Raw genomic sequence first — 26036 nt, 5'->3', positions numbered from 1 at the left:
TCCATTTCATTTGCATGGTATTGTTTTATTCTGTTACATGTGACAGTAATTACAGTCTTGACAATTTTGCACCCGCAATTGTTTTTCTTCAGCTTAACCAGCTGGTTATTCTCTGCTGTGAAGTGGTTCCTATCAGCCTTCTGTTGAAATGTACAAAGCATGTATTATTTTCTTGTTTCACTACTTCACAACCGAGCTATCTTAGCGCCGCGGTTTGGCGTAGCTTGTCTTCTCCTCCTGCTTCTTCTGTGTGTGTCCCCGCTAACCCTCCTAACAAATCAAATTAAAAGAATGGTAGCTTGTGGTTCTCCTTTGGTTAGTTAGAGCCAACCCTAGAACTAATGTTTAGAGAACATTAGCATTAATGCCGCATTTTAGAACCGTCTGTATTACTTTATTTAATATACGTAAATAATCAACGTTTGGACATTTGTCCATCGAGCCAGGAATCGTCCACATACTATTTGTAATGCATCGTAGACTGGATTATTGTTCCCACCTCAATTGACAGTCAGACTGCAATGGTAAAATGTAGTTTTGATTCAATATACCAGTGTTTTTCAACCTTTTTTGAGCCAAGGCACATTTTTTGCGTTGGAAAAATCCGGAGTCACACCACCAGCAGAAATCATTAAAAAACAAAACTCAGTTGACAGTAAAAAGTCGTTGTAGCAATTGTTGGATATGTCTTTAAACCATAACCAACCATACATCACTATAGCTCTTGTCTCAAAGTAAGTTTACTGTCACGACCTGTTACATCACGCCGTGACTTATTTTTAGTTTTTAGCTGTTTTCCTGTGTGTAGTGTTTTAGTTCTTGTCTAGCACTCCTATTTTGGTGGCTTTTTTTCTTTTTTTGGTATTTTCCTGTAGCAGTTTCATGTCTTCCTTTGAGCGATATTTCCCGCAGCTACTCTGTTTTAGCTATCAAGAATATTTCAGTTGTTTTTATCCTTCTTTGTGAGGACATTGTTGATTGTCATGTCATGTTCGGATGTACAATGTGGACGCCGTCTTTGCTCCACAGTAAGTATTTGCTGTCGTCCAGTATTCTGTTTTTGTTTACTTTGTAGCCAGTTCAGTTTTAGTTTTGTTCTGCATAGCCTTCCCTAAGCTTCAATGCCTTTTTTTATTTTTTATTATCAACATTGCAATTGCTTCAAATGCACCAATACATAAATGTAATAGATAATTGAATTACAAAATAAAGCAGATAAAGAAGAGGGAAGAAAAAAGTGTGCACTGTATTAACCTTGTAGATTGTTATGGTAATAATAGGTTAAGCTTTAGCAGTGTGTCGCGTTTCTACCCAGTTTTCCTTGGGGGGACGACAACATTAGTATATGTTTGATGAAACATGGTTATATGCATGAATGAATTATGTAAATGTGCATGTGTATGTACAGTGTGTATGAATATTTGAACAGTCAATGTACATGTATACAGTATGTGCCGTGTGTGTATATATGTGGGTGCATATGTACCTATGTATGTATGACTGTACGTATGTATAAATATATGTATGTATGTATGTTTGCATGTACAATATATTTGTTTCCAAATATGTGCGGGAGCCAAAGTACGATCCTAGCCATTAAGAAAACCAAACCCAAAACAGCAAGTGCGGTGCCCAAGAAACTAGAGACCACCAGCCCCACGCAGGGAGGCCGGCCAGCGACATGACCCCCAGGACCGGACCCTACATGCCCCCGGGATGGCCAGCGGCAGGCCGTATACAGATGCGCCCGGCCAAGGACAAGGCACGGGAGAAGCAGGAGACGACTAGACCCCAAACCAGCGAGAGACCACATCCCACGTGAGCAGAACGATGGGACGCCCTGCTCCGAGGAGCCCAGAGACTCCCTGCAGTCGACGGAAAGATCACCCCATCCAACAAGCAACTGGGCCCCAACGAGTCCAATCCCCCCCGCCTCCAGGAGAGCACGGCGGGGGACATTGAGAGCCAGCTCAGGCCGCCCCACTTAAGTCGACTGCAGCAAGACCGCCCAGCACGGAGCCACGGGAATCACCCACCCCCTGCAGGGACCCCAACGATGGAGATGGGACATCCAACAATTACCCTGGCGGAGCCCACCTCTGTGGAAAAACGAAAATAAAAAAGGAGGAGATCACAGACATGCTGACACCCCCAGCCCCAATTTCGATCAGGGCAAAATGTAACAACTCAAAGTTAATTAGCGAATCAATGCATCGACATGATCTCAACGGTTAATTTGTGACAACCTGGTTACAAATCAAACAGTTAAATAGTATATTGCAATTGTTTAATTAAGTTGTAAATGTTACTTTTCTTTTTGAAGTCACTATATACTCTTTGGCAATGCTACATTAATTTCATAATTTATTATTTTTTTCTGCATGCATCATAGCCACAAATGCAAACGGACATCATCCATTTATTCCGCTCTTCTGTTCTATCCATCAGCTCGGCCCAGGCTTTGTGCCTATCGGATGAACCCCAAGGAGTCAAGGAGTATCATTACCCTGAGAAGCTGCCAGGCGAGCTCTATGATGCAGACACACAATGCAAATGGCAGTTTGGGGAAAAGGCCAAGCTCTGCACCCTTGATTTTAAGAAGGTAAAATTGTTTTTTTGATAAGTCATGAAATCCCCCACGGGTCTAAAAAAAAATAAATAATGAAAATGCCCTGCTATTGTTATGATTCATTCACATTTTCTCAGCTCACTTCCTCGAACCTGAGAGCTTTGGGAATCTATTTATTTTAAAGTATGGAAGTGTGATTGAGGGAATGGGGTCAAGGAAGGAGGAGAAGAGTGAAACTGATTTAGAAATCTCAGGCCTGCTTGCGCTCGTCTGCATGCATGCATACTCTCTCTCTCTCTCTCTCTCTCTCTCTCTCTCTCTCTCTCTCTCTCTCTCTCTCTCTGTCTCTCTCTCTCTCTCTCTCTCTCTCTCTCTCTCTCTCTCTCTCTCTCTCTCGCTCACACACACATACGCATACACACGCAAAACAAACAAAGAGATCTACAATGCTGCCCATGAAATACTCACTGGGATCTATGACTATATATACACTGGAGCATTGCCAATGGGAATTGTTCCTCGTTACTGTCACATTGTCGCATTACTGCTGATGTCGCTGTTGGACATAGTGTGTCTGATTTTAGATTCTTTCATTTGTAAATTGACAAAAATATATACATTCACCAGAAACAATATTGTCTAAGGCACTTCCAGAGGCACATTTTTTTTGTATTGAATCTAATGAAACTGTGATGGTGCACGAAATAGAGGGGCCTTTCATTCATAATCCTTATGTAAGACAAGCACACGTATGTCTTCTCTTGTATTATAAATAGCAAAAAAACACTAGATAGAGGTGGCTAACATTCTAGCTTATGGTATTCATTTATTCTGCCTGTAAAGCCCTCCAAAAATACATTCAAAACTGCCAACTCCATGTGCATGCCGTGACCTGCATATTAAGCAAGTATTTTTAGCGACATTGTTATTGTAAGTAGTCACGCCGAGGAACTACTCTTAGGTAAGGTAACTATTGCAGCTTGACATACTAAGCTGCTGCACAGCCTGCGTTGGTGAAAGTTTGTGCAAGTTTATAAATCATGCCTCGCTGAGAGGAACACTCGAGATGTTGGTCAATTTGGGTATGCAGACATCCCTAGAAAGACGCAATAATATGTATGTATGCAATAATATACCTTTTTTTGTTTTTTACCTAAGTGAGGATTATGATGAATTCATCCTCTAAACGGGAAACGAGTCTTGTGCTAAAAGAAATAAACATCTCATCAGCCGCCATCCCATTAAAACAGATCTTATACAGTCAGTGATTGTTTTATTATGTTAGAGATTTGTATTTTCTTAGCACTGAGCAATACTGCTGCATGATGCTTAGTGTTTTACTAGAGCTGGATCTGCTAAGCATTCAGCTTCTAAAAATCATCGCTCATCCCCCTTATTTTCAGGCTCAAAAATATAAGGTTCTTGATCATCATTCACCCCAAAGTAGTCATTGTTGGCTTTCACAAAGTTTGCCAGGATTTGTTGTTATTGTTGATGGAAATCACAAACATTGCAATGTGCTCTGTGAAATCAATGCGCCGCCAACATTTTCCGGTAATGCTTAAGATTACCAAAATGCGGTAAATATTAAATGTTATTAAAGATGTGTCTGTTACTACATTACATATTAACTTACAGCATGTATATAAAAAGTTGATGGAGGTTTTTGGATGTTTTTCAGAGGGCTTTGTAGGCGGAATAGATTGAATCCCCATTGCCTGCATTCTTAGCCACCTCTTGCTAGCATTTCTTTTTACGATTTAGAATGCTTAAAAAAGAGATAGACATATGTGTTCTTGTCTCACATAAGAATTGTGGATGGTAGGCAAAATTCTCCAAAAAGTGCAGTTCCCCTTTAAGTTTCACAGTAATCAGGTGACAATATTATCATAAATAGTATACTCAACATAAAATCTAACAGCCCATCCAAAAAAGTAGCCAGTGTCTATGTGAACAACGAGGATAAACTTTTGCCCTCAGCTTTTTGTCGGTCCTGCATGTCTGTATACATTTCAACCATGAGAAATAAATATTTCTAAATGTATTAATAACCAATGTTTTTTTCATTGTATATTTTTATTTCTGATCGGGCAATGAACAGGGAATGAGAAAGATGAGTTATCCTAAAATAACTGCGTGTGTGTGTGTGTGTGTGTGTGTGTGTGTGTGTGTGTGTGTGTGTGTGTGTGTGTGTGTGTGTGTGTGTGTGTGTGTGTAAGAGAAAGAGAAAACCGTTTGATTTATTTCAGACAATCAGCTCGGCTTGCTACAATTAATCTAGTAAATCAATTAATTTGATTACAAAAAAGCTTTGATTTGTATTATTTTCTTTTTGATTAATTGTTTAATGAGCCTAACCAATACAAATTGATCAAATACGGACTGCAGTGAATGCCTGGAACCTGGCCGCTGCAATAGAGTGCAGTGTGTTGTGTGGGTGCCATGATCTGTGTGGCAACGGACAGCAGATTTTTTTTTTTGCATACATGTTAAAAGCGCAATTTCAATGTTGATATGTGCATTTATCAAAAATGAATAAAGGTTATATCAAGTGGAAATATAGTTATAGTCAAATATTTTCCCTAAAGTACGCATTGAGGCTGTAAAGGGTGTTCTATCCGATTACGCGATTAATCAAATACACTAATCAATAGTTATAGCCATACAATAAGCATATATTGATGATTGTATGAGGAAAAATATCAGTGAAAGATAATTAAAATGTGTAATTTAGTATCTAAAAGTAAAAATATATATCACAAGATCCTTATTATAATTGTATATGAAACATACAGCATGTTAGGTTAAAATGTATAATTTCCAAGTATTTAAACAGGTGTTTCTTAGAGGGTTACATCACACTGTCTAGTTAAATGAAGTTTAGCATACAAGCTTTGTACGACATGTGGAAGAATGACAGTAAAAGCATGAATACGTTTGAAAAAACAAGCTTCAGACTCCCCTATTACATAAACACGTCATTGTCCTGAACATGCTCGTCTAAACACCCGAACATTTCATTACCTAAACCTGATTTCAGCTATAAAATATTCAACAAGTGCTCTCTCGTGGATTCGTTCTTACAATATGTCTTTTGGACGACACTTGTGCACCTGGTAGCATCGGAGTGAACGGCAGCCCAGAGTCTCTTAGCAGCACTTAAAATCATAGCCTTTCCAGATATTTCTCTCTAATTAAACAAAACATCAACCTCTCAGCTGCAGTTGATTGTACATGTCAATGTATAACCCTTTTTGGCAAGCAATTTTAAACCTCCCTCATGGTAAGACTGTAGGGTTCAAAATGTGTGGTCTACCTTCATAAAACACCCAAGATCAGATATTATAGGGTATGGTTATTGTGTGTTGTCCTATATTTCAATTTCCTGTCTAACTGTTTGCCTCTTTTTATTATATTTTCATGCCTCACTTCCTCTCTTTGGCATTTTTTTTCTAGAACAGTTTTAAACAAGCTACAGTATGTTGGACAACTCAGGTTTGGGATGGAATTCAAAATGGCTCTTTTGGAGCTCAGCGCCGACTCCAAGGTTCCTGTCAGCATCTGTGCTGACTTGTCAAGCTCAGTCAGATGCAGTCATTCAGATAGTAAGAGGATGGAAATGCTTAAAAGTAGTAGACTGTGTTTTTCTGGCAACATGATCATGGAAACCACACAGTGCTCCCATCCCATTTTTTTCAGACCACTGCTGAGAATCCCGTCTGCGAGATCATGTGAATTGAGTTTGGCAGTCGTGCCCTATTATTCTTGTGATTGCAGCTTATTTTCTATTTCTTTCAATGCATATTTGTACCTGTCAGTTTAAATCATACCTCATAAGTTTACAAACAAAAAAATCATATCACAGCCAACACAGTTGGGTGCATGTTTTTCTACACCCCTGCTGGCCTGATGTACTAAAGGCTTGCGTGTATTAAAACACGTGCAAACTTGACAGCGCACGTAACGCTGATCGATTAAGCTTGTGTGCAGAGGACAGCAAATCTAGCGCCATCTACTTACCATGTCTTTCTTCATGTGTATGCTGAATATATGATGATTACTAGAATTCCCACAATAGTAAGATAAGGAGATGCAAATATAATCATTTTGCACACGTAATGTGATTTGTCAAGCCTAAAACTGTTCTGCGACTGCTGTTGTGCGTCTTTATTTATTATGTCTGGATTGTACGTGCAAACTGGCACACAAAAATGGCCTTGCCGCGGTCAGAAGGAGGTGATTGCTGCAACAAGATGTTTTCTGAGGTGGCACTTGGTGAAAAAAGTTTGCGAACACTGTCCTATACGATCAAACTTTTTACAACATGCATTTTTTGCCTATCACAGTTATTGCCGGTGTTGTAGCAAAGGTACCTGTCATGCAGTCTCCAAGAGCACCCTTAGTTTAGACGTACTAAAAATAGGTTCTGTTTTCTAAATTGCGATTCTATATTGCAGAAAAGGTGGTACCAATTATAGATGTGTGCTGCGTGGTCACTAACATTGCAAAACACCACAGGTTGGAGCCAATGATAACATGAGGAGGGAAATAAGTGTGTCCATGGCGACAGCCTGTATAGTAATGTAAAATCCTCATTTAAAAAGTCTGATATATACCACTTTTTTTACAAATCAATTGGCTTAGTAAATGACCTGCAAAACACCCATTAATAGTACACACAATTTTGTTTTCACACTATTTAGCACTTGTTATTTAGATCTTAGTAGATCAGGCCCGAGTGCAGCACGGTGTTACAGGGGTTAGTACATGTGCCTCACAATACGGTCCTGGGTTTGATCCTGGGCTCAGGTTCTTTATGTGTGGAGTTTGCATGTTCTTCCCGCTACTGCAACACTAAATTGGCCCTAGTGTGTGAATGTGAGTGTGATTGTTGTCTGTCTATCTGTGTTGGCCCTGCCATGAGGTGGCGACGTGTCCAGGATGTACCCAGCCTTCCGCCCATGTGCAGCTGGGATAGGCTCCAGCACCCCCTGCCACCTCGTAAGGGACAAGTGGTAGAAAATGAATGGATGGATACATCAGGCCCTGTGTTTAACGGTTCAGAAAGTTACTCCACTGCTCTTCTATTTTTTGCTATTGAACGTTTCTGTATCAGTATTGTTAACCAGATCCTAATCAAAATATAACATAAATTAATAACAACGTTTTGGGAAAATTGCAAGTTGCAGGTTGTGTTTTTTGTTTTTTGTTTTTAAATAAAATCCTCCTAAATGTGTGTGTTTGATTTACTGTTACAATGTTTGAAATAACAGCATTACAAAGTAACAGGGTTACTTTTTTGTGGTAACAGGTATTCTAAATAATTATTACACTGCAACGCCGTCACCGTCATGGCCCAATATTAGTGTGGCGATCATGAACCAACATGAAGTGGTCAGAACACTGTCTTCATTCATTGTACAACAGAAATATTAGCAGGGCGTGAAATAGGTCATTAAAACACAGACACAAGAGCTGAGCACAACACAGCCGTGAGCATACAAAATGAACAGAGGGAGACGTGAGAAGGTGAAAGAACGGTGCTACATAATTTGAGACTCCACGCTGGAATGGTTAGGAAAATAAGCGGCAGTAAACAAAAACCGAGGCACTTTGTGTTCCTGAATGTGAATCTCAGTTAAAGACTATACTCTCTCGCTAGCTGGCGTCACTCTTTTAAAGGCAAACATTCAAAGTCACAGATATTACATAATGTTCGCTAATGTCATGAAACATTTCTCAACAAAGTGTGAAGGTTTTTCAAAAAGTACCTCAACAATGACTTATTTTGCTTGCGACACAAGTCTTTTAACTAATTACATTTATTCAGGAGGAATTCTGTTTGTAATTCAATTACCTTTTTGGAAAGTACGTTAAGTAGGTAAGTACCTTTTACGTTGTCAAAACAACTGTTGTGATAAGTGTCATTAAAACAACAGAACTTGTGATGGCCTCACTCACACCATGTTTGTTATGTATATTTCTGTTATTGTTCATGAAACTGCTTGTTTCTAAATCGTTCTCCAGACAGCAATGTGTTTTTTCTTCACATTGCTGTAGTACAATACAGTTTTTAGGCAGTTGTAGCAGTCATCACATTTCTATTTGGAGAAGAAACAAAAACGCCGCAGGGGTGAAATGCAATGCAAATTATTTTTTGTTATTTTTCCTAGGATATCTGCAAAGCTCTTTGGTGCCACCGTGTTGGGAGGAAGTGCGAGACCAAGTTCATGCCAGCAGCAGAAGGCTCGGCCTGTGGACCTGACATGGTGACTTAGCATACGCTTTTGGTGTGTGTGTGTGTGTGTGTGTGTGTGTGTGTGTGTGTGTGTGTGTGTGTGTGTGTGTGTGTGTGTGTGTGTGTGTGTGTGTGTGTGTGTGTGTGTGTGTGTGAGAAAGTGTAACGTGATAATGCTTAGGATGTTTGTCACCTTAACAGTGGCATCACATGACATGTTGGACCTAAGAGCCTGTCTACACAGGAATGTTTAGGTCAGAACAGTAAAGTGTTGTATCGTTTTGGCATTTCATCCACAAGGCAACTGCGTTTTGAGTGCCCCGAAAGAATATTTTTTAAGAACGACTTTGAGTGTGGAAAAATTTGATAATGCCATTCATTATGAGTCTTTGTACAATTATTAGCAAATTATTGTGAGTACCGTATTTTTCGGAGTATAAGTCGCTCCGGAGTATAAGTCACACCGGCCGAAAATGCATAATAAAGAAGGGAAAAAACATATATAAGTCGCACTGGAGTATAAGTCGCATTTTTGGGGGAAATGTATTTGATAAAACCCAACACCAAGAATAGACATTTGAAAGGCAATTTAAAATAAATAAAGAATAGTGAACAACAGGCTGAATAAGTATACGTTATATGACGCATAAATAACCAACTGAGAACGTGCCTGGTATGTTAAAGTAACATATTATGGTAAGAGTCATTCAAATAACTATGACATATAGAACATGCTATACGTTTACCAAACAATCTGTCACTCCTACTAGCTTAATCCCATGAAATCTTATACGTTTAGTCTTTTACGTGAATGAGCTAAATAATATTATTTGATATTTTACGGTAATGTGTTAATAATTTCACACATAAGTCGCTCCTGAGTATAAGTCGCACCCCCGGCCAAACTATGAAAAAAAACTGCGACTTATAGTCCGAAAAATACGGTAATCGTACATGTCTTTGAAATTATTTGATTGTGCCTGTTTAGCAGCACGGTGTTACAGGGGTTAGTGCATGTGCCTCACAATACGAAGGTCCTGTGTTCGATCCTGGGCTCAGGATCTTTCTGTGTGGAGTTTGCATGTTCTCCTCGTGACTGCGTGGGTTCCCTCCGGGTACTCCGGCTTCCTCCCACCTCCAAAGACATGCTCCTGGGGATAGGTTGATTGGCAACACTAAATTGGCCCTAGTGTGTGAATGTGAGTGTGAATGTTGTCTGTCTATCTGTGTTGGCCCTGCGATGAGGTGGTGACTTGTCGCCCCGCGGGACAAGCGGTAAACAATGCATGGATGGATGGTGTGTTGCAGAAACACATGAAATTGTTGAAAACAAGTTGATCGAACAGCGGGACAAGATTATCTTCCGCGTCAGACATGGGAAATGCAGACATTGAAAATAACCCTTCTAACACGTCTATCTTTGTTCTTACCCCAAGTCTACCTGTTTGAATACATATTTGTACGTGTACGTGAGTTTCGTTTCACTGCACTGTTACTCTATGGGAGTGTCACTTAAAACATCAATTACTTCCAGTGGGCAGTTGACATGAGCGGACCTTACGTGTTACTAGATTAACTTGTATCGTGCTGCCAGAACACATGTTTATTTCCAGAATTATTGTTCTAAACAGGTAAAGGTGTAGACAAAGCATCGTGGGTGTAAATGTATTAGTTTGCATCACAGGTTTGAAACCTTTTTTTGCTTATTTTTCATTATATTTTCTTGCAACAGACCACACATTGTAAACTTGGTGGTAAATAGATTTTGGTTATTTGACTACTTGGGCACTTAAACAATTTAGGCCCTATTCGCCCATGTGCTTCAATGAAAAAATGTGCACAACTTCACAGATTCTGGCCCCTTCAACCCGGGGTAAATCCCACCTAACCTTATCCTTTGTCCACATACACACAATGGTCGTTTAAGACCCCCTCCCCCCCTCCGTCCGCCGGCGCAACCCGACCGAGTACACATGCACAGAAAATGTGCACGTCATAGTCACCTCCAGTACTGTTTTGTGTGCAAGTTTCTAAATAAAATTTAACTTATCTGAACAATATCCAGTGTTGGGGTATTTCAATTAACTGGAATCCAGTGTGCTGTGGAGCCCTATTGTAGTGAATCACACCTGAGCCATCATAAATTAATCAAATCTTTAATGGACATGTAAAGGTAAACAGTGTGACAAAGAACATTTGACAGCAATCAATCTAGGGATTTAGATATCTGGACAGGACACTCCTCCTCCTTTTGGTGACTTTATATACTCTGGACCTAGACGTTGAGTCCGCGACATACATGGCGGACAATAACTGATGCAATCTGCTTTGCCAGTCCAAATGCATTTGATGTTTTCCGTAGTCTTCACTCGACGGCCAGGTATTAGAAAGCACACGCTACCTTTTTTTTATCACATCCACGGGAGCCCGCATTCTCGTTGTCTCTCCTTCGACAAATGGACAAAGTTTTTCGGTAAGTAGAATCCCAGCTCACCTGGACATTGGAAAGTTCTCTTGCCGTTTGAGATGTGTTATATCCGAAATAGCTGCAATCGCGCGTTTCTTTCACTTAAGGTATTCATGTGTGATTTCCACAAGCGTCTGTACATGTAGAAGAATGACAAACACGGGCATGTCTGGATGACTCGCCTCCATCTTTCCAGTGGTTAGCTACGGTTGTTCTGACGCTGGCTGTGGCACGTTCTTTCTGACGTCACTTCCTGTGTGGGGTGCGGTCTTTCTGACTTCACTTCCGCTCCGAACTCAGTTTGTAAACGATCAATGAGTCCATACAAAGCTAAGAGCCGGAGACTCAAGAAATACACGGCGCACTTACCCATGTAAAAAATTATCCAAGGAGGGTTACCTTAAAGGGGAACATTATCACAATTTCAGAAGGGTTAAAACCATTAAAAATCAGTTCCCAGTGGCTTATTTTATTTTTCAAAGTTTTTTTCAAAATTTTGCCCATCATGCAATATCCCTAAAAAAAGCTTCAAAGTGCCTGATTTTAACCATCGTTATATACACCCGTCCATTTTCCTGTGACGTCACATAGTGATGCCAATACAAACAAACATGGCAGATAGAACAGCAAGGTAGCGACATTAGCTCGGATTCAGACTCGGATTTCAGCGGCTTAAGCGAAATTGAAGAAGAAACTGAAGCTATTGAGCCATATCGGTTTGAACCGTATGCAAGCGAAACCGACGAAAACGACACGACAGCCAGCGACACGGGAGAAAGCGAGGACAAATTCGGCGATCGCCTTCTAACCAACGATTGGTATGTGTTTGTTTTTAAGTGTTGTAATGTTTTTAAGCTAAATTATTGGTAAACACAGTTTATGTATAATAATTTACGTAAAACCGCGAGTAATGAATAAAGTTTTCATCAATTAATATATTCTGTAGACATACCCTCATCCGCTCTCTTTTCCTGAAAGCTGATCTGTCCAGTTTTGGAGTTGATGTCAGCAGGCCAGGGAAGCTAGGGTCGATATTCTTCTCTTGATCATCTTCGGTGGCATAAGGGACGGTGTGAGCCAAGACATCCAGGGGGTTTAGCTCGCTCGTCTGCGGGAACAAACTGCTGCCATTGCTTGCCGTGCTACCGAGGTCCTTTGTCCCTGAATTGCTCACACACTCCGGCAGATTCAATGGGGGTCTGGCGGCAGATTTCTTTGACTTTATCGTTGAAAATGCATCTGCTTTGAGTGTCGCAGGATAGCCACACATTCTTGCCATCTCTGTCGTAGCATAGCTTTCGTCGATAAAGTGTGCGGAACAAACGACTGACCATTTTTGTCGGCTTTCCCCACATCCTCGTATTTTGAACAAATTTCGTCCAATTTCTTGCCACTTTCGCATCTTTGGGCCACTGGTGCGACTTGAATCCGTCCCTGTTCGTGTTGTTACACCCTCCGACAACACACCGACGAGGCATGATGTCTCCAAGGTACGGAAAACAGTTGAAAAAACAGAAAATAACAGAGCTGATTTGATTCGGTGTTTGTAATGTGTTTGAGAAAATGGCGAATTGCTTCCCGATGTGACGTCACGTTGTGACGTCATCGCTCCGAGAGCGAATAATAGAAAGGCGTTTAATTCGCCAAAATTCACCCATTTAGAGTTCGGAAATTGGTTAAAAAAATATATGGTCTTTATTCTGCAACATCAAGGTATATATTGACACTTACATAGGTCTGGTGATAATGTTCCCCTTTAAACGATGGTTTAGTGTGGCTGACACGATGTTTAGGCTAAATAATTATTCGTTTAAGGGGCTTAGTGTAGACATCGTTTGTTTATGTGCGCCTTAATCGTAGATTTGCACTTTGGGTGCGAAAATCTGTTCATCTTTCAAATCTGGCCTTCTGAGTATTCTTCCATAGACTCAAGTATGTTTGCTGTTAAGTGCCTCTGATGCTGGAATAAGTCCAGTGCCCCGGAAAGGTGAAACATGATATTGCACTTGAAGTTTGGATGCAGTGTACACCACACATAATAAATGATAAAGAAACTTCCTAAAAACGATCAGATTTAATCTGATCGCTTCAATTAAGACACCTGGAAACAACCATTAAAATGAGAATAAAATCACCATAATGCCACTTAAAAATAAATATCAAAATTCAACGATGTGCAAATGTACATCTTTATCTCTTGAGTGCGACCACAGCAGAAGAAAACGACACATATATCCGCCGTGATTGAACATCCTGGCACTAATGGATGTTCAATGCATCTGGACCATCCATCCATCCATTTTTTAACACTTGTCCCTTTCTTGGTCACATGGGGAGCTCACTCGGGGGATAGGAAGCGTACACCCTGGACAAGTCGCCACCTCATCGCAGGGCCAACACAGTTAGACAACATTCACACTCACATTCACACACCAGGGACCATTTAGTGTTGCCAATCAGCCTATACACAGGTACATGTCTTTGGAGGTGGGAGGAATCCGGAGTCCCTGGAGAGAACCCAGGCAGTCATGCAAATTCCACACAGAAAGACCCCAAGCCCAAGAATCGAACCCAGGGCATTCTCGCTGTGAGGCACGACCGTGCTGCCCACTACTAGGCTATTTAGTAGAAAATACATATATAATGTAGCATCTATCAATTAATTTAATTAATTATTTTTACAGGTAATGTCAAAATTTCAGCTGTAACTCTCTGACTTGCGCAAACACACGAAAACACACACAAAAACTAAGCTGTCTACTAAGCCCCTCTGACATGTCACGGCTTCACAAACTTTTTTCTAAAACATTACTTTTTAACATCACAAATACCATCAGAGTGGTTATAATGATAAGTAAATAACGTTTCAGCTACACATTCACATCGAGCCAGGAAGAAGAAGCTGTTTTAGCGTGCATACACACACTTTTACAATGGTGACACATTCACTGCCTGTATTGATCTGGCTTTTTTAAATGCAAAGTGTTATCTTCAATGACATCCACAAGTGTTAATAAAACTTAATCCACCATGATTTTCACACAACCAAGAAAAAATAATATATTATTATCATTAATAATGAGCCCGCCTTCATTCACGACTTAAGCACTTGTGTGGAACTTACACAGGGTGGCTGTTTCCGCAGGCTGGATGGTAGAATACAACTAAGAAGAACATGCATTACTTTGAGCCTAAAAAAAGCACTTAAGCGAAAATGGAGAATAGGGTCCTTAGAGCAGGGGTCCCCAACCTTTTTTTGCGGCAGTAACCGATTTAATCCCAGGACACGTTGGGAAGACAATGTCTCCTGGCTGGCATGGGAATGCCTCGGGATCCCCCGGGAAGAGCTGGAAGAAGTGGCTGGGGAGAGGGAAGTCTGGGCTTCCCTGCTTAGGCTGCTTCCCCCGCGACCCGACCTCGGATAAGCGGAAGAAGATGGATGGATGGATAACCGATTTAATGTAGGCAATATTTTCACAGACAGGCCTTCCAAGGGTGCTAGATAAAATACAGCAAAATTAAGTGCATGGAAAATACAACCCACCATAACGCTGAATTAGGAAGCCCTGGGCTTGTTTCTTTGCGATGAGATTGTCAGGTTCCATCCATCCATTTTCTACTGCTTACCCCTTTTGGGGTCGCGGGGGGCGCTGGAGCCTATCTCAGCTACAATCGGGCGGAAGGCGGCGTACACCCTGGACAAGTCGCCACCTCATCGCAGGGCCAACACAGATAGACAGACAACATTCACACTCACATTCACACACTAGGGCCAATTTAGTGTTGCCAATCAACCTATCCCCAGGTGCATGTCTTTGGCGGAGGGAGGAAGCCGGAGTACCCGGAGGGAACCCACGCAGTCACGGGGATAACATGCAAACTCCACACAGAAAGATCCCGAGCCCGGGATTGAACCCAGGACTCCTCAGGACCTTCGTATTGTGAGGCAGACGCACTAACCCCTCTTCCACCGTGATGCCCAGATTGTCAGGTTGATATACTATATACCAGTGGTCCCCAACCTTTTTTGCACCACGGACCGGATTAATGTCGGCATTATTTTCAGGGACAGTCTTTCCACTTGTGCCAGATAAATACAGCAAAAATAAGTGCATGAAAAATACAAGTCACTATAACGCTGAATTCGTGGGAGCTTGTTTCTTTGCAATGAGATGCAGATGGAAATCAGCCTTTGGCTACAATCTGTCACATTTATATTTGATATGTTCATGAATGGACCAGTTTGTCTTGGGAGACCCTACCAGGGGGCATAAAGCCCCCGGACAACATAGCTCCTAGGATCATTGGGACACGCAAACTCCTCTACCACGTTAAGGTGGCAGCTCAGAGAGGAGCTACTGGTCCTAGGTGAGGGATGAGACAAAGAGCAGCTCGAAGACCTTTATGAAGAAAACAAACAAGGAACCCAGATTTCCCTTGCCCGGACGCGGGTCACCGGGGCCCCCCTCTGGAGCCAGGCCCGGAGGTGGGGCACGATTGCGAGCGCCTGGTGGCCGGGCCTGTCCCCATGGGGCCCGGCCGGTCACAGCCCGAAGAGGCAAAGTGGGTCCCCCCTCCAATGGGCTCACCACCCATAGCAGGGGTCATAGAGGTCGGGTGCGATGTGAGCTGGGCGGCAGCCGAGGGCAGGGCACTTGGCGGTCCGATCCTCGGCTACAGAAGCTAGCTCTTGGGACGTGGAACGTCACCTCGCTGGGGGAGAAGGAGCCTGAGCTAGTGCGCGAGGTGGAGAAGTTCCGGCTAGATATAGTCGGACTCACTTCGACGCACAGCAAGGGCTCTGGAACCAGTTCTCTCGAAAGGGGCTGGACTCTCTTCCACTCTGGCGTTGCCGGCAGTGAGAGGCGACGGGCTGGGGTGGCAATTCTTGTTTCCCCCCGGCTCAGAGCCTGTACGTTGGAGTTCAACCCGGTGGACGAGAGGGTAGCTTCCCTCCGCCTTCGGGTGGGGGAACGGGTCCTGACTGTGGTTTGCGCTTACGCGCCAAACCGCAGCTCAGAGTACCCACCCTTTTTGGATTCACTCGAGGGAGTACTTGAGAGTGCTTCCCCGGGTGATTCCCTCGTTCTACTGGGGGACTTCAATGCTCATGTTGGCAGCGACAGTGAAACCTGGAGAGGCGTGATTGGGAAGAATGGCTGCCCGGATCTGAACCCGAGCGGTGTTTTGTTATTGGACTTTTGTGCCCGTCACAGATTGTCCATAACGAACACCATGTTCAAACATAAGGGTGTCCATATGTGCACTTGGCACCAGGACACCCTAGGCCGCAGTTCCATGATCGACTTTGTAGTTGTGTCATCGGATTTGCGGACTCATGTTTTGGACACTCGGGTGAAGAGAGGGGCGGAGCTTTCTACCGATCACCACCTGGTGGTGAGTTGGCTGCGATGGTGGGGGAGGATGCCGGACAGACCTGGCAGGCCCAAACGCATTGTGAGGGTTTGCTGGGAACGTCTGGCAGAGTCTCCTGTCAGAGAGAGTTTCCATTCCCACCTCCGGAAGAACTTTGAACATGTCACGAGGGAGGTGCTGGACATTGAGTCCGAATGGACCATGTTCCGCGCCTCTATTGTCGAGGCGGCTGATTGGAGCTGTGGCCGCAAGGTAGTTGGTGCTTGTCGTGGCGGTAATCCTAGAACCCGTTGGTGGACACCGGCGGTGAGGGATGCCGTCAAGCTGAAGAAGGAGTCCTATCGGGTTCTTTTGGCTCATAGGACTCCTGAGGCAGCGGACAAGTACCGACAGGCCAAGCGGTGTGCGGCTTCAGTGGTCGCAGAGGCAAAAACTCGGACATGGGAGGAGTTTGGTGAGGCCATGGAAAACGACTTCCGGACGGCTTCGAAGCAATTCTGGACCACCATCCGCCGCCTCAGGAAGGGGAAGCAGTGCACTATCAACACCGTGTATGGCGAGGATGGTGTTCTGCTGACCTCGACTGCGGATGTTGTGGATCGGTGGAGGGAATACTTCGAAGACCTCCTCAATCCCACCAACACGTCTTCCTATGAGGAAGCAGTGCCTGGGGAGTCTGTGGTGGGCTCTCCTATTTCTGGGGCTGAGGTTGCTGAGGTAGTTAAAAAGCTCCTCGGTGGCAAGGCCCCGGGGGTGGATGAGAGCCGCCCGGAGTTCCTTAAGGCTCTGGATGCTGTGGGGCTGTCTTGGTTGACAAGACTCTGCAGCATCGCGTGGACATCGGGGGCGGTACCACTGGATTGGCAGACCGGGGTGGTGGTTCATCTCTTTAAGAAGGGGAATCGGAGGGTGTGTTCTAACTATCGTGGGATCCCACTCCTCAGCCTTCCCGGTAAGGTCTATTCAGGTGTACTGGAGAGGAGGCTACGCCGGATAGTCGAACCTCGGATTCAGGAGGAACAGTGTGGTTTTCGTCCTGGTCGTGGAACTGTGGACCAGCTCTATACTCGGCAGGGTCCTTGAGGGTGCATGGGAGTTTGCCCAACCAGTCTACATGTGTTTTGTGGACTTGGAGAAGGCATTCGACCGTGTCCCTCGGGAAGTCCTGTGGGGAGTGCTCAGAGAGTACGGGGTATCGGACTGTCTGATTGGGGAGGTCCGCTCCCTGTATGATCAGTGCCAGAGCTTGGTCCGCATTGCCGGTAGTAAGTCGGACACGTTTCCAGTGAGGGTTGGACTCCGCCAAGGCTGCCCTTTGTCACCGATTCTGTTCATAACTTTTATGGACAGAATTTCTAGGCGCAGTCAAGGCGTTGAGGGGATCTGGTTTGGTGGCTGCAGGATTAGGTCTCTGCTTTTTGCAGATGATGTGGTCCTGATGGCTTCATCTGGCCAGGATCTTCAGCTCTCACTGGATCAGTTCGCAGCTGAGTGTGAAGCGACTGGGATGAGAATCAGCACCTCCAAGTCCGAGTCCATGTTTCTCGCCCGGAAAAGGGTGGAGTGCCATCTCCGGGTTGGGGAGGAGATCTTGCCCCAAGTGGAGGAGTTCAAGTACCTCGGAGTCTTGTTCACGAGTGAGGGAAGAGTGGATCATGAGATGGACAGGCGGATTGGTGCGGCGTCTTCAGTAATGCGGACGCTGTATCGATCCGTTGTGGTGAAGAAGGAGCTGAGCCGGAAGGCAAAGCTCTCAATTTACCGGTCGATCTACGTTCCCATCCTCACCTATGGTCATGAGCTTTGGGTTCTGACCGAAAGGACAAGATCACGGGTACAAGCGGCCGAAATGAGTTTCCTCCGCCGGGTGGCGGGGCTCTCCCTTAGAGATAGGGTGAGAAGCTCTGCCATCCGGGAGGAGCTCAAAGTAAAGCCGCTGCTCCTCCACATCGAGAGGAGCCAGATGAGGTGGTTCGGGCATCTAGTCAGGATGCCACCCGAACGCCTCCCTAGGGAGGTGTTTAGGGCACGTCCGACCGGTAGGAGGCCGCGGGGAAGACCCAGGACACGTTGGGAAGACTATGTCTCCCGGCTGGCCTGGAAACGCCTCGGGGTCCCACAGGAAGAGCTGGACAAAGTGGCTGGGGAGAGGGAAGTCTGGGCTTCCCTGCTTAGGCTGCTGCCCCCGCGACCCGACCTCGGATAAGCGGAAGAAGATGGATGGATGGATGGATGGATGTTCATGAATGTGCATTGTATCATGTCACAAAGTCAAAACAAATATAACAACTTCCTATGAGGAGTTTTATTATACATCTATAAACCAGCTTATTGGTGTGTTAAGTGGGACAGGCCAAAGTTAAATCGGAGATAATGCAGTCCTTTATAAATAATTTCATGTTTCTCTGCGGCCCGGTAGCTAATGCGGCCCGGTAGCTAATGCGTCACGGACCGGTCCCGGTCCCCGGATGGTTGGTTGGGGACCACTGCTATATACCATCAACCTGCCAGGGAACTCTAGATTGAAATTATCATTTGGCTGCAATCTGGCATATTTACATTTGATATAAAAAAGATATAACAAAGATATAACAAATATAATAAATGGTGACTTCCTATCAGCAAGCTGATTGGTGTCACTGGTGGGACAAGCAAAAAGTTAAGTCGGAGAAAATGTGGTCGTTTATAAATTAATGAATGTTTCTGTGCTGCTCAGTAGCAAATATGTCACAGAGCAGTACTGGGTGACTACTACCTTCGAGCATTTATATGAAGCAGTGTGAAGAAACAACAAATCTGTATGAACAGAAAGATGAGTCAACCTAACTTCCACAACTAGAATTGGGAGCTAGTTGAACTGTACCATCTGAAGGCCTTTAGAGTTGCAGTAATCTGCGCTTTAGCAATGTTATTGTGAGGAAAGACTTTCTAGTAGCTCTGTTTTTTATGTACAGCGCCACATACAGCTGAGGCTTATGTATTGCATAGTTTTTTACTCAGTGGTGCGTTCCTGTCTGAAAGTGACTATTGTTGATCCAACGTGTGTGGACGTGTTTTTTTTCAACCCAGCAAAAGAAGAAAAAAATCACAAAAGTTCCAGTGTAGACAAGGGTGTAAATGTTAGTGCCAATTTGAGCAGTCTTACTAAAAATGTTTGGCTTCTGTAGTCATCTTTTGGAGGAGAAATGTAGTCCCACTGTAGCCACTCGTGCCAACAGGCATTTGTATGTGTGGGGGGGGAAAAAAGTTGTTTATGTGTGCAAATCTGGTTAATTAAAACAAGCATATGGCACCATGGCAACATCATAACAAATAAATACAGTACAATATAGATACAAAAAAACACAAAACTGGAGCTTTGAGACTAGAATACCTCAAATAGACTACGAAGTTTCAAAAGACTTAAGCGACTGAAATGTAGAGGGGGTTTTCCCTTTAACACATTAGTGGTGCCAGACTTACATTCTTCCTTGAAGGGGGTTACAGATCACTGAAGGATTAAATATCATATGAGACAAATAGTGAGCAGGATTCACAATGAAAATACAGTTATGGAGACATATGGAGAGTTGAATAATCAGGATTTTTTACTTTTGACAATTCTATGCTTCCAACTTCAGCAGTTTTGACAAGGCAAATTTTGGATTCGAGCATGACTGTACCACAGTGCACAATGCTAAGTCTAAAAAGGCAAGATTGGATGAGTTTGATGCCGAAAAACCTGAGAGCCTTGACCTAAATCTTATCAAATTGAGGACACACATTTGGGATGAGCTACAGCAAACATTGTAATCTTTTTACATTACAAATTATTCCAAAGATACACCAACATCCTGGAGAAGTATTCTCAGAAGTGCGAAGGTTGTCATTTTTACAAAGCAACAACCAACTCCGTTATACCTTCCTAGTTCAGTATTTGTTTGTGCAAGGACAGTGCATTTTAAAACTTTTGCAGAGCAACATACATTGACCAATAGAGCACAGAACAGTAGCTGATATATTTCATGAAATTCCCTGACACAGCAGTTTAAAGTGCTGGCCCAGGACCATCAGCTAATTTTCGTTTTGATTATAAGTAAAACGTTTGGATGACCTTGACTATAAATTAGATTTGAGCTAATTCAAGTGCAATGACGATACAATATTCTTCTTCAGGGAGCAACTGCAACTGCTTTGTTGCTGATGTAGCAAAAAATGGGTTCTTGGGATCTATGCCAGAAAGCAATCTGTGCTCTTTATTTATTGTTTCTTTCCTTCGTTCTTTTAAAATGATTCTCCCTAAGGGGCTCATTCCCTCTCTCAGCCTCTCTCCAACCGCCCGACCGTCCCTCATAGGCATTTGGTACTCGATCTATTGAACCTGATGGCTTAATCCCATCCTTTCCCTCCACGGGACAATTAACAGAACACAAACAATGACAAGCTTACTTAGAAATCTGTGTCTCTCGGTCAGGGAACAACTTCAGGGGAAATCAGCTGTTCCAGTTCTTAGTAGAGAACCGCAAGATAAGTCAGAGACGTGTATGTGTGTGGGGGGGGGATTCGTGCAGAGGCATGAAAACTTGGTGAGAACGAGAACAGCTGTGCATGTGCCCCAACTATCAACATGGATCATTCCAAAAGGAAGTTTCCTGCAACATGCCTGATGTCATCTGAACACAAAGAGATCCAGTTCATGATAAAAACCGCTTGTGACACGAGTCTGAATTTCAGACTATCATCTCACATTACATTCAGGGATTTGGAGCCAGGTCATGGTCCCTTTGAACTATGTCATTGGGTCATAAACTGGTTAAGTGCTATGTTTTCGTTTTGCCGTGTAATTATGATTAAATCAAAATTAGCATGCGTTCAGCCTTACTTTCATCAATCATACATTGCATAATTTTTTGGACTAAATATATTTACCAACCTAATCGACCATCCTTTTTGTACATTAGTTAGCTGGCTGGATCGCATGTGAACGTGTTTGGAAATGGGCCCGATGCAGAGAATGAGGGTAATTTTGAACCCAAGTGAGACCTGACCTCACTTGTACTTGATCATTTTAAGCGCAAAACCAAATGTATTTTTGACGAGTGCTGGAGTAAAACAGGAATTTGTCTTTGCAATTCAGGAGACGAAAGACCCCCAGAGCAGCCCTCCATGTTTTCTTTACTGAGGAAGAAAGTTATAAAGCATACTATAATTGATTTATGCATTGTGTTCAGCAGTATTTCTAGTTTCATTGTTTTCAAAGTATCAGTATCTGCTGAAATAAATATATCTGGAGAATGCAATATAATTTTCAGGCATTTTCTGCATGTGGTTTAGCTCTCTTAATTAAACTGTTAGGAGAGGCAGTCTAAAAGTAGCACATGTGGGTAAATTTAAAGTTATACACACTAAACAATGCTGGACTATTTCGATAACCCAATTTATGAGTTGCGAGTGTTGGGTTCAATTTTGTAGTTATTTGTATGAAGACCAATCCATTTTTTGGGTTTTAAGGGTATTATTTTAACTAAATTTCTGTGTTTTCAAAACTATGAACCATTTTGGGGTTGTTTTTCCAATGAGTAAAGCATTTTTGGGTAAAAGGCTTTTTTTCTTAAAAAGGTACTTTTTTCTTTAAGGGAATTTTATTAAGGATTAATCTCATTAACATTATTTACAATCACACATCTTATGTACATGAAAATATTTGAGCATGCTGTATAGAACAGCTATTGTCATGAGCTGCTGCCCGGATCATGTTTGTTTAGTTTTTGACTCCCTCAGTTCCTGTTTTGAGCACCCCTGGGTTTGTGTTTTATTTGCCATGACTGCAGATTGTTTTAACCTGCCTCTGTTTAGTGTTCGGGACGCTCACCTGCTCCTGGGCAGTAACCAGAGAGACACGTAGTACCTGCTTTTCGCCACACTCAGTCTGGCTTTCTTATTTGCTTCCATGCAACAGTTACGACGGCTACTAATTTGATTCCTGAGCTAAGCGTCGCGTTTTTGTTTGCCTGTTTACATGCCAAGCTTTTCTTGTTCGCTATTCCGTTAGCTTCCTGTGCTACAGGCACACTGGCACACTGGTAATTTCGATCAGTTGTTGGGAAGGAGTAGGACAAACCAGCAGTAACATGTATAATTTTTAACCAACTATTGGGTCAAGGAGCGCTAAATTGCGCAACCCAATAGTTGGGTTTGGAATAACCCAACATTGTAGTGAGCATAATTCAGTTTTTGTGTAAAATAAATTCAACCCAGTAGTTGGGTTATGAATCAACCAACATTGAGTTAGCATAACTCAACTTTTGAGTTAAATAATTCAACCCAATAGTTTGGTTGGGAATAACCCAACATTAAGTTATCATTACTCAACTTTTTGGTTAAATGTTTCAACGCAAAAGTTGGGTTGAAAACATTAACCCAAAATGTTGAATTAAAATAACTCAAATAAGGCGTTTTGTCCTTTTCTTAACCAGCAGTTGGATTAAAATTGGGTTATTTTTTAACCCAACATTTTTTAGTGTGTACAATACTTTGAATACTTCGAAAAAGATAGCTGTCATTTAAATCGATTGTGTTCATCTTGTCTTCTTACATATATGTTCACAATTCTTGTGTTCAGACAAATATTTTTGTGTAAGAAAGTTTTCTTACCTGCTGACAGTTTTGGCTAACACTTCAGCCTTCGTCAGAGAATTTTGAACATATAACTGTCATTTATTTAAAGCACATGGTGCACTTTTGTGTTTCTGATGCTTTTATGACTGACCATATGCATGTTGCCATTCTCTTATCCAGTGGTGTCGAAGGGGGCAGTGTGTGAAACAGGGCGATGAGGGTCCAAGGCCCCAGCATGGCCAGTGGTCAGAGTGGTCGTCTTGGTCCGTCTGCTCGCGAAGCTGCGAGAGTGGTGTCACCTATCGTGAGAGGCACTGCATTAAACCAAGGTGGAGAATAACATACATATCATTGCAAATGCAGTATATAGTTTTTGGACTCTTTTCAATGTGTGTGAATTATGTTGTTGCATCTAGCACTTTGAAGCACACATTGCTGGATAGTCTTATTAAAAAGAAAGTTTTTTTGTACAATATCCAAGTCATATACATTGCAATGGCCTTTAGCAAGAGTACTGTACATTAATTAGACCATTTGAAGCCACACTTTAAAGTGAAAAGTGTAACCAGTTAAAGAAATATGAGATTACGTTTGTACTAGGGAGCCGTGCAGTGGCCCAGTCTGGAGATCTGGGTTTGAATGTCCATTTGAACGTCGCAGTTTAGCGTTTGTGTTTTCTCTGTGTACAGTATTCTAACTTTGTTCCACATTCCAAAAACATTCACGATAGGCTAGTTGGAGGGTATAACTCAAGGGTGTACCCACCCTCTGGCCATAAGTCAGCTGGGCTCGGCACCAGCTCAATGCCCACGACCCTGATGAAAACAAGCCTTATAGAAAATGGACGGATAGATGGAGGTTGCATGTACAAGGCCAGTCAATCAATGCAAGTTGCACTTTGGGTTTTGGATCTAAAATAACTGAACAACCCAATGAATTCCACCTCTTGGGATTTTTAAACTCATTGTAATTTTGGGGTCTGTCATCATACTATTTGCTACTGTGTTGGGAACGTGACTCAACCGCATCATGTCTTATCTGTTCACTTATTCCCTCTCTCATAAATCACTTGAGAATATTTGCATAGCCAGTCAGCCCTGGTGCCTTCTATCAAAATCTGGGGCTCCTCTCTATCAGGTCTTGCCAAGTTCTTGACAAATGGTGGGCTAAAGTAGACATAGAGGGGAGGGAAGGAGGTGAAAGGGGGCATTGGAAAGAAGACAGAGATAGGCAATGATAGAGAAGCTTAGCAGGTGAGAAAAAGGCTAACAGAGAAATGTTTTTTGAGACAGTCAAAGCAGGAAACATGAGAAGTAAATTTGAGAGGAAAGAAATTAGCTACATGACAGTGGCTTAAATAGTGATCACCTGCCTGCGGATATACACTGAGAACCCTTCACAAAATAGTATCTCCCGGTTCCATACAAGACAAACACTTTTTCAGTACAAATATGGCCAACCATTGAATTGAAGATTGCAAATGCTCATCAGATGATACTGACATGTTTTGTAACAATGTTGATTTTTGTTGCAGACCTGCTTATGGAGGAAAGTTCTGTGAAGGCTCCTCCAGGTCCTATAAGTTGTGCAACACTCAGGATTGTCCCCTGAATGCCGTTGATTACAGAACACAGCAATGTGCTGAGTTTAACAGTAAACAGTTCAGAGGATGGCACTACACCTGGAGTCCATACACAAGAGTGGATGGTGAGACAACAATTTGGACACACATCTATGAATTAATAGTTTCCCAATTTCCCCCTTTTTCATCTTACCAATAGGGGGGTTATGGTTAGTGGTCAGAATTACTGTTAGGATTTGGGGGTTATATTCAATGCTACCAATTTTGTGGAAACAGGTTGGTGTCACAGTGCTCACAGCAATATCCATGAAGCCACAGTTGAATGAAGAAGTTGAATTTAGCATCAGTGACCTTTGAGCATAATATTCTTCTTCTGGATAAAATTCCCACAGGAAGTCCACTCCAACATAATTCAATTTATCCAGAAGGAGATGATGCTACAAGGTGTGTGTGTGTGTGTGTGTGTTGGGGGGGGGGGGGGGCTGGTGGGGGGGGTGTATTTTGTAGCGTCCAGGAAGAGTTAGTGCTGCAAAGGGTTCTGGGTATTTGTTCTGTTGTGTTTATGTTGTGTTACGGTGTGGATGTTCTCCCGAAATGTGTTTGTCATTCTTGTTTGGTGTGGATTCACAGTGTGGCGTATATTTCTAACAGTGTTAAAGTTGTTTATTCGGCCACCCTCAGTGTAACCTGTATCGCTGTTGATCAAGTATGCCTTGCATTCATGTGTGTGTGCGTACAGAAGCCGCACATATCTTGTGACTGGGCCGGCACGTTGTTAGAATGGATGAAAAGCGGACGTGACGACAGCTGGTAGAGGGCCATAAAGGCAGTTGTTAAAGGTTTTGTTCAGTTTTAAATTTTGGCCCACTCTGTATTTGAGTTTGACACCCCTGTCCTAGATGATTTGAATGGGTTGGTGTTAGAATTTTTCAAAATCGTTGAAAGATGTTAACATAATAAGAGTTCTGATTTAAATAGGTATTTTGGAATTCCTGGAATTTCGTGAAAACAGGGAATTTATAGAAAAAGAAAAATTATAGTGTTGTTGTCCCAGTTAAGAATAATCTTTTGAAGGTGGAATGTTCAAAAACAGTTGAAAAATGTAGATTGTGAAAACTTTCCAGGAAGAGGTGAAAATAGGACTTTGGAAAATCAGGAATTCTGGGACTTATGGAGGTTAATTTGTGTCTTTAATACAAAAGCTTTT

At 42.7% G+C, this 26036-nt stretch overlaps 1 protein-coding gene across 1 annotated transcript in view; it reads left to right on the top strand.

Moving 5' to 3' along the window:
• Window positions 1-26036, top strand: part of adamts16 (ADAM metallopeptidase with thrombospondin type 1 motif, 16) — a 113072-nt gene that overhangs the window by 55305 nt on the left and 31731 nt on the right. The window contains exons 10-13 of the mRNA XM_061945085.1: window positions 2449-2602; window positions 8743-8838; window positions 23428-23576; window positions 24782-24954. Of these exons, the coding sequence (XP_061801069.1) occupies window positions 2449-2602; window positions 8743-8838; window positions 23428-23576; window positions 24782-24954 (572 nt within the window). The remainder of the gene's footprint in view (window positions 1-2448; window positions 2603-8742; window positions 8839-23427; window positions 23577-24781; window positions 24955-26036) is intronic.

This window comes from Nerophis lumbriciformis, linkage group LG04, assembly GCF_033978685.3.
Source record: "Nerophis lumbriciformis linkage group LG04, RoL_Nlum_v2.1, whole genome shotgun sequence".
NCBI lineage: Eukaryota > Metazoa > Chordata > Actinopteri > Syngnathiformes > Syngnathidae > Nerophis > Nerophis lumbriciformis.
Note: the sequence above shows the minus strand (reverse complement) of the source record. Positions and strands in the feature narration are given on the sequence as shown.